Raw genomic sequence first — 16,354 nt, forward strand, 5'->3', positions numbered from 1 at the left:
TACTGGTTCTTCCTCCCTAGAGTTAATAAGATATAATGCTGACAAAAATCTTGGGTTAGAAACTATAGAAAAATGTTTTTATTTTTATTTTTATTTTTAAAATAGAGATTATAGTAATTCATAAGATGATATAATATAATTTGTTTCACTGTTAATTTTTTAGATCACAAAATTAAGTAACCTGGCTTCTAAAACACTCTCCCTGAGGGATGGAATGTTCATGTAGTTTACCATCACACTTGAGAAACAATGGAAGGTGATATTGTACTAGTGAAAAAAGACACTTTACAGAAAGAGCAATGTAAATGCAGTAAGTAAGCAAGCATTTCACTAAAACGTTAAACTGCAAAACTATAAAGGACCTCGGTATTGCATCTTTTAAAAAGGCATCAATAAGTGTTCCTGTTTTGAAAGAGAACACATATATCAAAAAACAGCTGAAAAGCCTCACTCTCACGTGACTTTAGATCACTTCTATGAAGAATTCACTCAAAAGTCTAATTTGCTAAAATGCCTACATTTTCTTGCAAGTTTGAGTGTGGAAAATTCGAGGTTGGATTTCAGTCTATTAAATAAAAATAAAATGACTTGAGTCATGGGATTTTCTACATTGAGATGAAAGGTGAAAATGATCAGAGATGTCACTGCAGTACTGATGGCGAAATCCATGTCTGTGTTTATCAATCGGCAATTTTAACTTCTTTATGACTAAAAGGATTTGCAGTTGCTGTTTTTATCATTAAAAGGTGGGCCTGGGAGACAAACATTTTCCATTTCTTAAAACCAGTGAAGCTTTAGACTATGATTATACAGGAGGTTATTTTTTGAAAAGTCAATTCTCTGAACTAAGGTTCAGTGCCCCGTTGTATCTCTTACTGAATAATCATTCTGAAGCTGAGTCACCAGGAGTGTACACATCCTCTCTGCAATTATCTACTGCTAGGATACGTGGTGCTTGGGAGTTTAGGCTGGTTCAGGTGACCCTAGACTATTGCCTCATAATCAGATAAGAAGCTATGGCAACTCATCTGAGATCAAATGGTGGGATGCTCCATCCTAGATGAGATGTCCGGCCTGGAAAGACAGGCTTTTGGAGCATTAAGTGGGATTACTGCGGTGAGACCAAGAAATTCCCTCTGTAAAAGAGCAGGTAAGAAACTGCTGTCCATTCCAGACAATCTGGGGATGTGACTTCCCAGAAAAATCAGTCTTTTCTGGAAAATAAAAGAAGATCCCCATCAATATACTGGGGACACTTTAAAACCCTCCAGATTCACTGGCTTAAAACAGGACTCCCATGAGAATGGGGATTGACCTTGAGGGTGGTTCTCCACAGAAGATAGGAAACTTTGCCTCAATCCTACTGCAGACAGATTTTCAACAATGGGAGAAGAGGGTTTTGCACTATGTTTAGATACCCTGCTGCAATCTCAGAGGAGTGGCAGGCCTTGGGGGCAGAAAAGCAAAAAAGAGAAAGGAGACCTTCTCCAGCCCTGGGAATCATGCACAGTCTTCGAGGCTCAGAGGCAACCCCAAAAGAATGCCTGGCCAAGTCCAAAGATTCAAAGAGCAAGCAAGGAGAACCTCTTACATTCACACATCAGATTTTCTGATCACAAGGCATCAAGAAGATGCAAAGACGTCTCTGCAGGGTGTCATCTGACAAGGTACTATGGGGCAGAACATGAAAAATCAGGCCTGCGTAGAGCAACTTGCTAAGAGAGTCATTGCCAATGGAGACTATTCAGAGAAATCAGACCTCATCAGAGAGCACGGACCCCTGTGAGTTCTGTTGTCAGTAAAACTTAATTTGGGTGAAGAGGTATGGGATGCCACCCGCTACATGAAAAAAAAAATGGGGATTGAGTCACCAGTTAGTCGTTACAGAATTAAAATGAATACAGGCATAAAACACTTAGCTTCCCCACCCAAATGCTGAGTTTTCAAGAGACACCCAGGGAATGGCAGAGGTGGGTTTCTTCCACTTGGGCAAAAGACACTGCATACTAAGTCTGCAGTGCTAGTTAGAGACTGTACCAACTACTCCACTTCTGGTACAGAGAGTGGCATGATCACAGTGGTGATAAAAATATGACCACATGGCAACAAGCAAACCTTAGTTCCTGCATGGTAGATTGTGTGTGTGTGGGGGGGGGGGGAGGGGGGGTTAGATTTAAGAGAGAGGAAAAAAAACCTGGACTCTGTAAGGCAGAAGAAATCCCTATTATTTTGAGAGTATATCAAGGGTGTACATTGTGGCAGATATTGTACCACTGAAGGAACCCTTTCCGGATTTCCCAGGAATTAGGATCAGAAATCTAGAGGAGGCCAAGGAGGTGGTATATTTCATATCCAGGAGAAAGAAAAACAAAACAAAACAAAACTCAGTGGAGCTCCTCCAAAAAAAAACAGAGCATATCCTCTAAGATGGCCTTGAAGGGGATAGGGTACCTATCCTCTGATGGGGAATAGATAACAGTATGATAAACATGTGGCCTCAAATCCAGGCTGCAAACTCCAAGTCACTACAATCCTAAGACTGCCTTGTTGGAATCAAGGACAGGTGGAGAGTGTCTAACCACCCAGGGCTTCCCTGAGGCCTGTACAATATTCAACCAAGAACCAGTGTCCCAAAAAGGGCTTGAGAGGAAAGTCTCATCCAAGCCCTTAGGAAAAGAGGATGGGAAGAGGAGAAGAGGGGTCAGGTGGTGTTTGGATGTATCATACAAATATCATGTTTGTACCTTCTCCCAAGCTCAAAGAAGGGATCAATGCTGTACTTTTTCTAAGGCAGCAAATACTTTTAAAGACTAAAATAAGAAAAAAACCCATTTCCCCCATTATTTATAATTCCTCATTATTATTTACAATTGGTCTTTATAGTTCCCCATAACTTGTATTATGGATCGCTCCCTTATTATTACAGGATGGCCCCTTGTTTCACAGAGTTGCTCCCGCTGCTAGCAGGTTGGGAAGTTTACAGGAGGTGGGGATCTGGGAAGATCAAGGTCAATGTTCACCTCCCCACAGAAAGAATGAGTAGACTGCAGAGAACAGGGTCTTACAAAGGACTTTGAGTGACTGCGCTCTGGAGACTGTGATGCTAAAGCCTCAGCTTTTCCCCTACAAAATCTTCATCAAATCTACCTCACTCTCACATACTGCAGGTACAAATAATCAAGGCTGGCCAGAGGACGGGGTTCATTTAGGGGTGATGGATGATGTCAAAAAGGTAAACTGAGGTTTGAAATGCAGGGAAATGTGAAGAGGGGCTGAGTCTTGTGTATGAGGTGCATGGGGTGAAAGAGAGGCTCCCCTGGACATGTGATTTATATATCCATTTATGATTGCCTAAACGACGGCTCAAATAGAGTATCACATATGTAGACAATCAAGGCTCTCTTTCAATGTAAATATCAACCAGTCATTCCATTTCATGTTAATAAGGCAGAAGGAAAAAGAATAATTATATTACCTTAGTCATTGTCTTTATAGGTCAAGACACATTTTCTTGACTCTGAAATGGCTTTTTAATCTATTTTAAAGACTAAAGGTCAAGATTGATATATTCAACTGCCACTGTAATTAAAATCGGTCTCTTGGTAGAAACTATTTCCTTCCTAGAACAGTTAAAGAAAGTGATCTAAAAATAGAAGTAATATAATAATGCTTTATGGTTTATAAAGCCTTTCTACATTAATTCTCATATGATCTTCACAGTAACTTTGTGAGGTGGGAAAAGCAAGGAATATTACCTCCTTTTCACAGATTAGAAAATTGAGGCTCTCTGGGATTGAGAGACTTTCTTGAGGTTACACAGGTATTAAATGTGAGACTGGAATACAAGATTTAGCTCTCAAAGTTCAGTATCATTTTCATTTTATGCAAAAATATACCCTAAGTATAAATCACATGGGAATCTTTCAAATCAAAATATCAAATATATCAAATGAAACTCTTTTCTGAGGAGTGACTTGCAAAGTTAACATTTGTTAAATGGCTTACTGTTAACAAACAAGATTCACTTTCTAAGAGGAAAGGGTTTAAATAGGATTTATAAGTATTATTTGAAAATGATGACAAAGTGGTCAGGTTAAAAACAATAGAAAGTTTTAAAGGGATAGTTACATTTTAACCATCATAAAAAGTTATCTTTAATGTATAATAATTGCATTTTCTTGTTCATACAGGTTACTGCATTAACCTCACACAACACAGGATTTTTGTTTCTTTGTGAAAGAATGGTAAATTCTTCAGAGAAACCCAATGAAGATAATACACTTACAACTGGAAATTTCCTTTCCCTGAATTCTTAGGACTTCACATTTTGTTTGCATTGAGATCAAGCAAGGCAGAAAAATTTCTACTTGGTGGCTCTTGTTCAGAAAAGGCATCTGTGATTGCTAACAGGAGCATGTAGCCACCACCCTTGTACTGTTAGAAATGACAGCCTCTTGGTGTATATATGGGGGCTTGGGTGTGTGTGTGGGGGGGGGAGGATGGGACTTCCTACAGGAAACACTCCAACCAGGAACATTAAAGGAGAGAACACTTTCACTTTGTGTCTCTTGGTGGGTTATACCAATTATGTGGGTTCTGATCAGCATTTTTAGAAAATTAATGAAATCAAACATAGTAGAAAATATCAGATATCCTTGCACAGAGTATGTGTTAATATTGATCTGTGGCCCTTTGGTTTCAGACACCTATATATGAATGATATGTGTAGATATATAATCCTGTGCATGTGTACATAGAGATGTGTGTGTGTGTGCGCGCGTGCGCGTGCCTGCGCGAGCACAGGGCCGCAATGTAAGGGCAATTCTTATTGTGGGCTGTGACCCCAAAACTTTGAATGCTCTGCACTAAGCAGTTAAATAAGCTACCTGCAGGTTATTGGACCCCTTCTTTGAAGGCTCTACAGAGGGTCTCTTGAGCCTAGGAGGCCTGACCGTGCAGATAGTAACACTCTGCTCTCTGACTTCTGTGCATTCAGGGTGATGCAGAAACTAACACGTAAATACGTTACACTGCAGCAATGTTGAAAAGAAGCTTAACTCTGACAGGACAGGTTGTTCTTGTAAGTCTTAAACAAATTAAAAATGTCCAGATGACACTTCTTAGCCAGCTCTGGTTTCCCTCTCCTCTTGAACCAGAAAGCAGCTAATGAAATCTTAATCTTACACACCAAAGCATTTAGAGCAAAGAAGTTTTAGAGGTCTTACAAATGTCTAACTATATAAAATCTTCTCTATTCACATAATTTTATGACATCTAGAGAAAAATTTTAAATTGTTATGCTTTCAACATGAAGTTCTGGCAGTTTTGTACTACCTGAAGCTATTCTGAAATATTTATGAGGGGGAAAAAAACACATTTGGATAAAAAAAACTTGCATAAATTGAACGTGTTCTGAGAATATTTGACTTAAGTTGGTGGATTGAAACCAAGACCGCTGTTTTGATTCCTCTGATCACTCTCTACAGCCCACATCCCTCCGCCCTCACCAGGACCCAAAAGACTGGCATTATCAGTGCATGACAATGAAACTATATTCTGAGACATCTACTCCTAAACACTGAATGCTAGAATTAACCCTTCGGGAACTTGCTGGGTAAGAATTAAGTGACAGGATTTAAGACCAAGTTTACATTCTCAAATGTGTAAGATCTCAAATCTGCCTTTTGTAGATTATTCTGAGTGCTAAGAACACGTTCACTTTGTATTGAGTCTATGTCATCACTAAATCAGTGGATTTCTCAAAGTGTGGTCTTGGATCAGCAGGATCACAGTCATCTGGGCACTTGTAAAGAATTCCAATCTTGAACCCTTCCCCACACTGAATCCAAAAGCCCTGAGGGAGGGCTCCAGTGATGTGTCTAATCAATGCTTGGAGGAACACTGCAGGAAAATATTCTCAAAATTTGTTTTCTTTGCCAGGGTCAGACTGCAATTACTACTTCAGGGAGAGTAAGCATGGAGATAATGGGCATTCATTCCTACAGTGGTGCCAGTTAAAGAGTAATTTTGAAAAATAAGTACTATTTGGATTTTTGCTGTTCTTTCACTCTCTTCCTACCCAGTCCAATCCAAGCCGTAGGCAATTTTGCAACTTACATCAGCAACATAATCAGAAGATTAACAAAATTTTGGTGAATCTAAAATTAATCTCTTTCACTCTCTTCCTACGCAATCTAATCCAACCCACAGGCAATTTTGCAACTTATATCAGCAACATAATCAGAAGATTAACAAAATTTTGGTGAATCTAAAATTAATCAGTTTACAACACATTAAACATTTGTAATTTTGGAAAATGATGTGGTGAGAAAAGAAAGTGAAAGTAACCACTTCAAAGAAATCTGAGGGCTATTTGTGGATTTCCATTTTTGCCTTCGAGGATTAGGCAGCTTTCTGGTAGGCCAGAACTGGCTCTGGTACCCGTACTGTAAACCTTCATACTCCTAGAAGCATGTGCCTGGTTCACAACGATGGTTCACTACATGTCTGAGTGAGTGATTAAAGGAAATAAATCCAAGTACATGAATACAAACATAAAACATTCACTTGCGCTCCAAAATACTGAATAAGAGCAGATCCAAAAATCTTTACTAAATTTAATGCTAGTTTCTGTTCTCTGAACTTCCAACAGCCTAATAAAGGAGAACTTTTTCCAGGAACATGATCTACTTTGAATTGTGACACCACATAGACAATCTTTATACTGGGCTCTAAAGAAAGGGTTGTGTCATCTACATGCATTTGGGGAACAGGACCAGACAGATACACTTCATAATCGTCAAGGGCTTACTTGAGATTTTTGCAAATAATAAATCACTTTTTTTCAAGAGGTAATGTATTCCCATCTCCATGTTTTTTTTTTTTTCATGCATTCTTCTAGAGAGATTCTTGTGCTTATATAAGCATATGCAAATGTATGTTTCTATTTAAACACATGCACACTACCTCTTGCTTTTTCCCTTAACAATATGAGGTCTTTCCATCTCTCTAGATCTCTATCTATGTATGTCGCCTCTATGTACACATACCTACACATACATACTTCCTCATTCTTGACTGGCTGTATAAAGTTTTCCACTGAATGAACAAATGCACCAAAGTTTATTTAACTATTTTCCTGCTGATGGACAATTAGCCTTTTCCTAATTTTTTTATTATAAATAACTCTACAGTGAATTTGGTTGTTTATGTGGCATTTCACATATGTAAGAGGATCATCAGTAGGATAAATGACTAGAAGTATGCTCTCAGGGTCAAAGGTATGTGTATTTTCAATATTTATAAAAATGTCCACAGTGCTCTCCAATCTTATCTGTGCCAGTTTAAATTCCTCTCAACAGTGAGCCAGAGGGCTGGTTTCTTTAAACCCCTGGCAAGGCTTACTGACTTTTCCAGCTTTACCCGTATGACATGAACAACAATCTCTCTTTACAGTTTATTTTTCATCTCCTTTTCAGTGGGCTGCTCACTTATATACATTCTCCATTTTTTGGTCCTTTTTTTCCTCATGGATTTATTTTTTTTTTAAGATTTTATTTATTTATTAATGAGACACACACACACACATGAGGCAGAGACATAGGCAGAGAGAGAGGGAGAAGCAGGCTCCATGCAGGGAGCCCGATGCGGGACTAGATCCCGGGACTCCAGGATCATGCCCCAGGCCGAAGGCGGCGCTAAACCGCTGAGCCACCCAGGGATCCCCACTCATGGATTTATAAGAGTGATCTATATATTAAACAAATTAGTTCTTCAGATATAATGTCTCAAAACTTTATGCCAGGTTGCTGTTTCACTTGTGTCACTGTCACCTTTATTGTGGTTTTCGTAATACAGAATGTTTCCCCTTTATGTAGTTGGTTTTATCAAGATATTCTTTGTAGTTTCTGGATTTTACACCACACTTCACTATTATGAAACTTGATAAAGATAAAATGCATTTTTCCATCCAAGAGAAATTAATTTTTGTATAAGGAGGTAGTGTATGGAATCAATCTACTTTTCTTTTCTAAATAATTATCCAGTTGTCTAAAACATCATTTATTGATAATCCACATTTCTCCACTGACAGTCAATGCTACCTTTGCCATACACTATATTCCTACACTCATTCGGTCTGTTTATGGTGTTTAGTCCACCACTGGTCTATAGGGATCTATTCATGTGCCAACAATTCTGTTTTAATTATTGTAATTTTATAATATGTTTGAATCCAACTGCAGGGCTGTTAACATCCCACTCCATTCTCCAGTATTACTCTTTTTACAAAATTTCCTTTACTATTCTTGCACATTTCTTTATATAAACAGCTGTTTCTTGCAAAAAGAGAAAAAATCTACTGGTATTTTGATTGGGTTCATATTGAAATACAAAAGTTAATTTAAGAAGATTCAAAATGTTTGATACTGAAACTTCTTTTTCAAGTATGCAAATTTTTATTTAGCAGCTGGATCTTCTACATATACTATTAGTTTTCTACCTGGTATATTTTAAATTTATCATAAATGAGATATTTGCTTCTATAATATTTTCTGACTACTATTGTTTGCATCTAGAAAAGCTATTGATTTCATTGAATATTAATTTTAATAAATTCTCTTATTATTTGTTATAGTTTTTCATTTGATGCTCATGGTTTTTACCAGGTATACAATTATATCATCGGTAATGATGAACTCTATCACCTTTCTATTTTCATATTTTTTTTCTTATCTAACTACATCTTTCTTGTAATTTTGAAAGCATGATTAAAAACCTCACATCTTCCTTTCCTACCAGGCAGATGAGAAAGGTACTAAAACTTCTAATAAGTAAATTTAAAATAAATGTATAAAATTACTTCTAACATTGCACAGATTACAAAAGTCCTAGCCAGTGAAATTTATGGGTACCAATAGTTTGAATCAAATATACTAGGTAAATTTTAAAAGAAACCAGACAATTCTGTGGCAATAGACACAACTGTAGTTATGCAGGCTGAGAAGGTGGTAATAAATCACATGCTTTTGGAGGATGAACTGATAAACATGGGAACGTAGAGAAATTTTCTCTCATTTGAAAACAGGAAATTGGTTGTAGGCATTGCATTGTATTTTTCCTCATTAAATGAAAAAACATGAGCTAGTAGACTAGGCAGTATTAAAATTTTATGGGTCTAATTACCCTATGATGCAGTAATCACAATAGTGGGTATTTACCCCCCAAATACCAAAAAAATCCCACTAATTCAAAGGGATACACGCACCCCTGTTTATTGCAGCATTATTTACAATAGCCAAGATATGGAAGCAGCCCAAATATCCTTTGATAGATGAATGGATTAAAAAGAGGTGGTGTATATAAGCAATGGAACATTAGTCAGCCATAACAAAGAATGAAATCTTGCTATTTGCAACAACATGGATGGAGCTAGAGGGTATAACACTAAGCAAAATAAGAAAGACACATGCCATATGATTCCATACATATGTAGAATTTAAGAAACAAAACAAATGAGGAAAGAGATGAAAAAGAGAGCAGGAGAAACAAACCAAGAGACAGACTCTTCACTATAGAGAACACACTGATGGTCACCAGAGGGGAGGTCAGTGGGCGGCTGAGGAAAATACGTGATGGGGATTACGGAGGACACTAGCTGTTGATGAGCATATGACGATGTTGGGAACTGGTGAATCACAATACTGTACACTTGAAACTGATACAACACTGTAGGTTAACTATGTTGGAATTAAAATAAAAATCCCTTACACTGAATCCATTAAACATGTAAACCCAAGGATAAAGAAATAAAAGCATCTATAACTCTTAACGTCTTAACTTTCTATAATTAGACAGGCTAGACCAGACTTTGACTTATACAAGTAGCAGACAGACATTCAGATTTTCTTCCAGGTAACTAACTGAAAGAAATTATGGTATTTAACATTAATCAAAAGCGGGAAAGATATGAACAATATTAGTTTCAACACATTCTCCTTGTGCCTCTTGGTGGGATCTACTTTTAGCAAGAGCCATTTAACATATATAATTACTAAATGTATATATAGAAAGGTATAAAAATTAGCTTTCATATCACAGTCTAAAAAATGATTAATGTAATCTTACTTGGTTAACAAGAAGAAAAAAACTCCATAAATAACCATCTAATTATAAGAACACAAATGTTATTTTATGGAGAAATGAGTAAATAAAGCTTCTTAAATTGCTACTTATTATAAAGTCTGGTATAAAATAAACTATGTTGTGATGAGCACAAAAATATCACTAGCTACAATCACAAGGTTTTGATCCTCAAATGCAAATTGGGTTCAGGTTCCAAAATTCTAAAATTATACAAATTCTAAAGGTTCTACAGAACAATAATGAAGAAAAATACGAGTTTTAAATGAATAAAGACACACAAGGAAACATCATGGTGATGCATTAGGAGAAAGCTCAAGCATGATGAGCTCAGAGTTGTGACTGGAGCTAACTCTTTCACCTTAATGTCCATGTGCTGAAATATTAACAGTAAACAGATCCCTAGCATTATTAATTTAATAAAACATAAAACATTTATTCAAGTAGTAACTTAGCTAAACTCACATCTAATGATGTTCCATTAAAAATATTAATCTTTTTTTAATCAGCAGGAAATACCTATTAAAATGTGTGTATACATATTAATATATTAAAAACATAGGTATATATATATATGTACATATATATAACTTATATACACAGACTCCACTGACCAAATAAAAAAATTCAGTAAGTAAGAGAAGAAATATAATTTTGACCAAATCATTGAAAATCAGTAGTTTAGACCACAATATATATTGATAAAATAAAATTGTATTTGTTGCCACCATAATCTTTCAGAAAATTCTGATATTCCTATGTAACTTGAAATCTGAAAATTTTTACAATGCAGACATCAAATACTAAAAAAAAGTTATGTAAGATATTTTTTCATTTAAAGTTATAAAACTAAAGGAAATCATATGCTCAAATGCAAATTTTCTATTAGTCATTCAGAGATCCTTCTAGTATAAGAAAGATGGTTGTATACTGAGTATTAGATGAGGTAAGAAAATATTTCAAGTGCTACTTATTTTTCTTAGTAATGCTTTCAATTTGAAATTAACTTTTTGTTTCTATTGGCATATCTTGGGAACTAGTTTGCACACTGGAAGAAACTTTTCTTTGACCCAAAAGTTATTCCTGCTAAATTTAGATGGAAGTATTTCTATATAGACTGAAGTCAAATGTAAGAGTCAAGGCAATTATTCTGAGAACCAGAGCTACAAACCTTGCTACCACGAACTGAGTAAAGGTTTGTATTGTCCCTAACAACTCAAATTTAACTAGTTTCACATCAACTGAATTAATTGACTATACATTCCATTAGAGCCTCTCAAGGAACAGCCCAATTGACGGTCTCCCAAGCAGGAATTCTGGCCATAATATAGGCTACTGCTACCCAGTGAGTCATGTTAGGCATGCTACAGGTGATAGGTTGAACACTAAAGAACAGCCAGAGAAATGAACTTCAGTTGCACAGCCTGGTTCAATGCTTGAAAGAAATGGCTCGAGTCTTAACCGACAAGTTGCTAAAGATTGTGCTCATATGGTTCTACAGAGAATGAAAAAGATAATATGAAAATAAGCAAATTCCCTTTAATGACATGGTACCTACCAAAAACATCTTAAGTTCTAGGAGTCTAAGCTACAAATTTTCTAAAATTTGGCAAAAGGAGAATGGTAGAAATTGTAAACAGGTTGCATGGCACTTAAACTTTGCTAACTTTACTAGAGTAGCAGATGTGAAATTGTACACAGAATTACCACCTCATTGTGAATGAAGGAGATGAGTATCTTTTGCACTGTTGAGAGGGGGATCCAAAACAACTATAAATTTTGGTAATAATGCAAGGTAATACAATAAACACTAGCAGATGTGTATTTAGATTATATACATCCATCACAGGACACTATCTCTATGTGCCTTGATGAGAGCACCTTATGATTTTTCCATGCTAGGCTATCTTTTAATTTAACTTTTTTTACTCCTTTTGCTAACAAGGAAATTTCCTTTTAAAAAAAAGAAAACAAGCCACCAAAAAAACAACTTTAACAAGAGAACCTTTTAAAAAGCATAAATTAATATATACAGTTGATACTATGAACCGATTTTTTTAAAGCAGGTTTCCACTATTCCCAAGTATTAGAATGCAGTTATTTTAAGTGTCAGTTTAATTTGCCAATTAACATAATAAAAATCAAATCTGTGTAATGGATCACTTAAAGCATAATGATACTTTTCATAATCTATACAGAAAACAAAACAAAACAAAAAACTACAAAACTTACTTTGTTATATTTGCACCTGTATTGCCATGACCCAAAATAATCAATTTTATTAACTGAGTGATAAGAATAATAAATTTAGTAAACCTACATCCGGTGGATGAAGATGCTTGACAGATAGCCTGCAGTCAGTGTGAAGGCAGACAGCAATGTCTGGAGAAAGGGAGGCAGGACGGGGGAAGGGCAGATGGTATGCCAGCATAGGAGAGGGTGGGTGAAAGGATAGTGGGAAAGAACTCATTCTCCACATTTTCAGTTTTCCTAAGGCATTGATAAGTGGCAACTGAAAATGAGTTTCTGAGTGGCCTTTATCAGGAGTGCTATATAGTACTGGCAACTGATCTACCTCCTTTTCTTTAAACGGTAGATACAGTTATTTTTACATCAGAACGTTTTACAATTCCTTTGTAAATATTATGATTTTAAAGCTGAGAGGAAATTAGGATATCATGTAGTTTAACTAAGCCCTTATTTTACTGCTAGGGGAAATGAGGTCCAGGGAAGCTAGGATTTCGTTTCTAATCTATATAATATACTGGCGTGACTAAAAAGTTTAGAAATGCCATTTTTAGTGTTATTAAAATCAAGAGACAAACACACATAAGAAATGCTTCAAAAACACAAAGGAAAAAGTACAAAAAAGAGCTAGTCATCTGTTCTGATGTTAGTAGAAAACAGTAAATTAAATATAATGAGCTCTAAGAAATGGATTAGGGAAAAGGTACTAAGTGATGGAAGTCTAAACACATGTAATGATTACAAACATAAAAATTACATACAAAATACTTACCAAGAACATATTATAGCTTTAGGAAAATCCATAAAGTGAAAAATATAAAGCCCCTCATAATTATTTCCTACAAATTTGTTTCTACTTCTATTTCATTTTAAGAACAATATATACAGCAAAATTACAAAATGCACTTAATTCAAATCCCCAGGCCCCTTTTACATGAAGCACCTACGAAATCAATTCTATTGCTACTCTTGCTGGGGGATTCTCAGTGATTATTCTTCTTACACTTAGCTGAGCTTAGAATGGAAAGCTCAGGACACAGAATTTGATGATATCAAATCCTGCACAGCTTGTTATGAATATTTCTAGGACATTAAAATCTGTGTCAAAATTAATATTTTTGTTAAATTTTTAAAACTTGAAAACTCAAATAAATATGTAGGCATGTTCTTCAGATACTTGATTATGCCTATCGTCAGAGCCAACATAGATGTTTTTTCATTAGAATCACCTAGGTCAGGGCTGCCCAAAGTGTCTCTGATTGAACAGAGGGACATCATAATATGGCACGTGGCTAAACACTTCCAATTTTACTATTTAAATATGGGTTTTCATATACTTCAGAAAAAATTACACTAGTTTAGAAGTGAATCAACTTCAAAATTACATTAGTAGATAATAGTACAGGTGACGTGAATATGCCCAAACTAAATGTCTAAGGTTTGGGAAATGTTGCCCCTATGGTAACTTCCTTGGTGATGAGCTAACATAAATATTACTGTTGAAAGGTGTGTTGAAAATTGTATTTTGCTCTTTATTACTTCATTTTTATCTCATCAGGCAGTGTAAATCAGCATAAGATCAAAGTAAGTTCTTTCAGATTTACAGTATTTTACTGAATATCATCACTGAAGGAAGCCTATGAGAATCAGCATTTGTAAGACTCACCTCTTTTCCCATTATAAATAAAAACTTCCCAACTCACACAACCGTGAGGTACCTAGGGTATCACTCTGCATACTACCACATGTACCACATTCTGGATAATACCACAGTATTAAGACTGCTCAACACATCCTTGCCCCGCCCAACCTGTGTTGTTTTTTTTTTTCCCCCTCTCGAGAGGAAAATGTACCATAGAGGCTAGCAGGAGGCCAAATTAAACAAATAAAAACTAAAATACTTACTGTCGCTGGGGAGGCCCGAGTGGTATGTGTCACTGAGTGACCAGAGTTCTCCATTGAATTGCCGATGAGATAGGTTCCTCCAGAACTGCTGATGAGTTGTCCTCCCGTGACTCCCATCTGAATCCCACCAGTGCCCACCATGCTGTGGGACGAAACCACGGTAGTCACCTGCGCAGAGCTCCCTTGAGTATCAAAGTAATTCCCTCCAGTGTTTTGGCTGTACATCTGTGTTTCTGTGTAAGGATAAGTTGTTGTTCGGCTTTAGAAGAAGAAGGAAAAAAGGAAGCAATTTAGTAGCTTATTTATATCATCTTAATGAATTTTTTTCTAGTGTGAATGTATGTTTAAAATAGTTCTACTGTCATTCTCTTCCACCCCACACCCCACAGCCAGCCACTACTGACAACTTGGTGCATGTCTTCTCAGACATTTTTTGTCTGTAGAGAGTCTCTTGGTCCTCACCTCTTCCTTGGTTTCTATGGCCTTTCTTATCCAATTTTTGCTTTTTTTACCACAACCCTTCAAGGACCTTTTGGAGGCTCCAGCTTTCTGGCACCTTAAATACTAGTATTTTCTGAGGTCTCCATGTTTAGCTCTTATTTTTCCTGTTTTATTCAGACCACCTATTTTTACCATATACATGGCTATAGTCAACAACCTTATATGAGTTAATATCTCTTTCTACTTTGTGGTTATACTTGAAGAATTTAAAATCTTTTTTTTTTTTTTTTTTAAGATTTCATTTGTTTATTCATGAGAGACACAGAGAGAGAGAGGCAGAGACACAGGCAGAGGGAGAAGCAGGCTCCATGCAGGGAGCCCGACACGGGACTCGATCCCAGGACCCCAGGATCACGCCCTGAGCCAAAGACAGACACTCAACCACTGAGTCACCCAGGTGCCCTTAAAATCTGGATTTCTAATAGCCACCTGGTTATCTCTACTAGGAAATCCCATAATAAATGGTAAGTCCTCATATGTAAAATTTAACACATGACTAAAGAAAAATTCCTTATCTCTCTTGTTCCTTCTCCTACACTCCCCCTCTCCGTGGAAGGCAGCACAACTATCCTCAGCTCTGGAAATGATTACCGAACTCTTTCCTCACCCACATGGACAGTCACTAAGTCTTACTAGTTTTACCTTCTAAATAATTCCCCATTTTTCCTTTCTGTTCTCATACTCACCACCTGCACTCAACAATATTCTATTAGAATTGCCCTGTAATTGGTTTTCCTTCCACTAATTTGGTTTTCTTCCAATCTACCTTCAACTTTGTCGCCTCAGGGAACTTTTCCAAAATTCAAATATGAAAATAAAACTTTTCTTAAAAACCTCTCCATGATTTTCCCGAGCCTTCAGAACAAATTCAAATCCCCTGACCTGCCTTACAATCATCTGACATACCTACGTGATCTCTGGACACACAACCAGCTCTCTCCTCAAATGCTTTCCTCACTCACATCATACTGACCATTTCACTGGTTCCTCCTGGAATTATTTTTCTGAACACCTCACTCTCTGTGGCCAGTCCTCATAGGGTTGTTAGGTTTTGTTTCCTGTACTTTCCCAACCCTCTGTGCATCCCCGAAACAGCTCTCAATACACTTATTGTTAATTTCATGTCTTTGTGCTCCTATGAAATTACATTTCATTCCCATCTGTGCCCTCAACATTTAACACAGTTGCTGGTATGTAGCAGGCACACTAGTTAACAAATAAAAATATGATTCTATTTAAAAGTATATTTGACATATTAGCCACTTTCATAAATCTCTAAAACATAAATTCCTTTTTGTTCTGTTAAAACATGAGAATTTATGTAAACTATTCCAAGATGTTTTGGTATCACTTAGAGTAGGTCATTTAAAACCATTACAAATTATAATTGTAATATACTTTATAATGTAAATTTTAGTGAAATAATCAAGATGCTGCAAAACTAATCTCTACTGGGTAAAGTTACTGCTTTCCAGAAAGAGATACCACAGATCCAGGTATAAATTTTAGTTTGGGGTGAAGAGTGAAATAACCCCACAGAGAACATTTTTTTTTACAGATG

General features: G+C 36.4%; 1 protein-coding gene across 8 annotated transcripts in view; it reads right to left on the reverse strand.

Moving 5' to 3' along the window:
* Positions 1 to 16,354, reverse strand: part of RFX3 (regulatory factor X3) — a 435,833-nt gene that overhangs the window by 84,912 nt on the left and 334,567 nt on the right. For all 8 annotated transcript variants that reach the window (XM_041737022.1, XM_041737032.1, XM_041737008.1 and 5 more), the window contains one exon: positions 14,293 to 14,551. In XM_041737022.1, the coding sequence (XP_041592956.1) occupies positions 14,293 to 14,551 (259 nt within the window). The remainder of the gene's footprint in view (positions 1 to 14,292; positions 14,552 to 16,354) is intronic.

The sequence above is a fragment of the Vulpes lagopus genome, chromosome 2 (assembly GCF_018345385.1).
Source record: "Vulpes lagopus strain Blue_001 chromosome 2, ASM1834538v1, whole genome shotgun sequence".
NCBI classification, from domain to species: Eukaryota; Metazoa; Chordata; class Mammalia; order Carnivora; family Canidae; genus Vulpes; species Vulpes lagopus.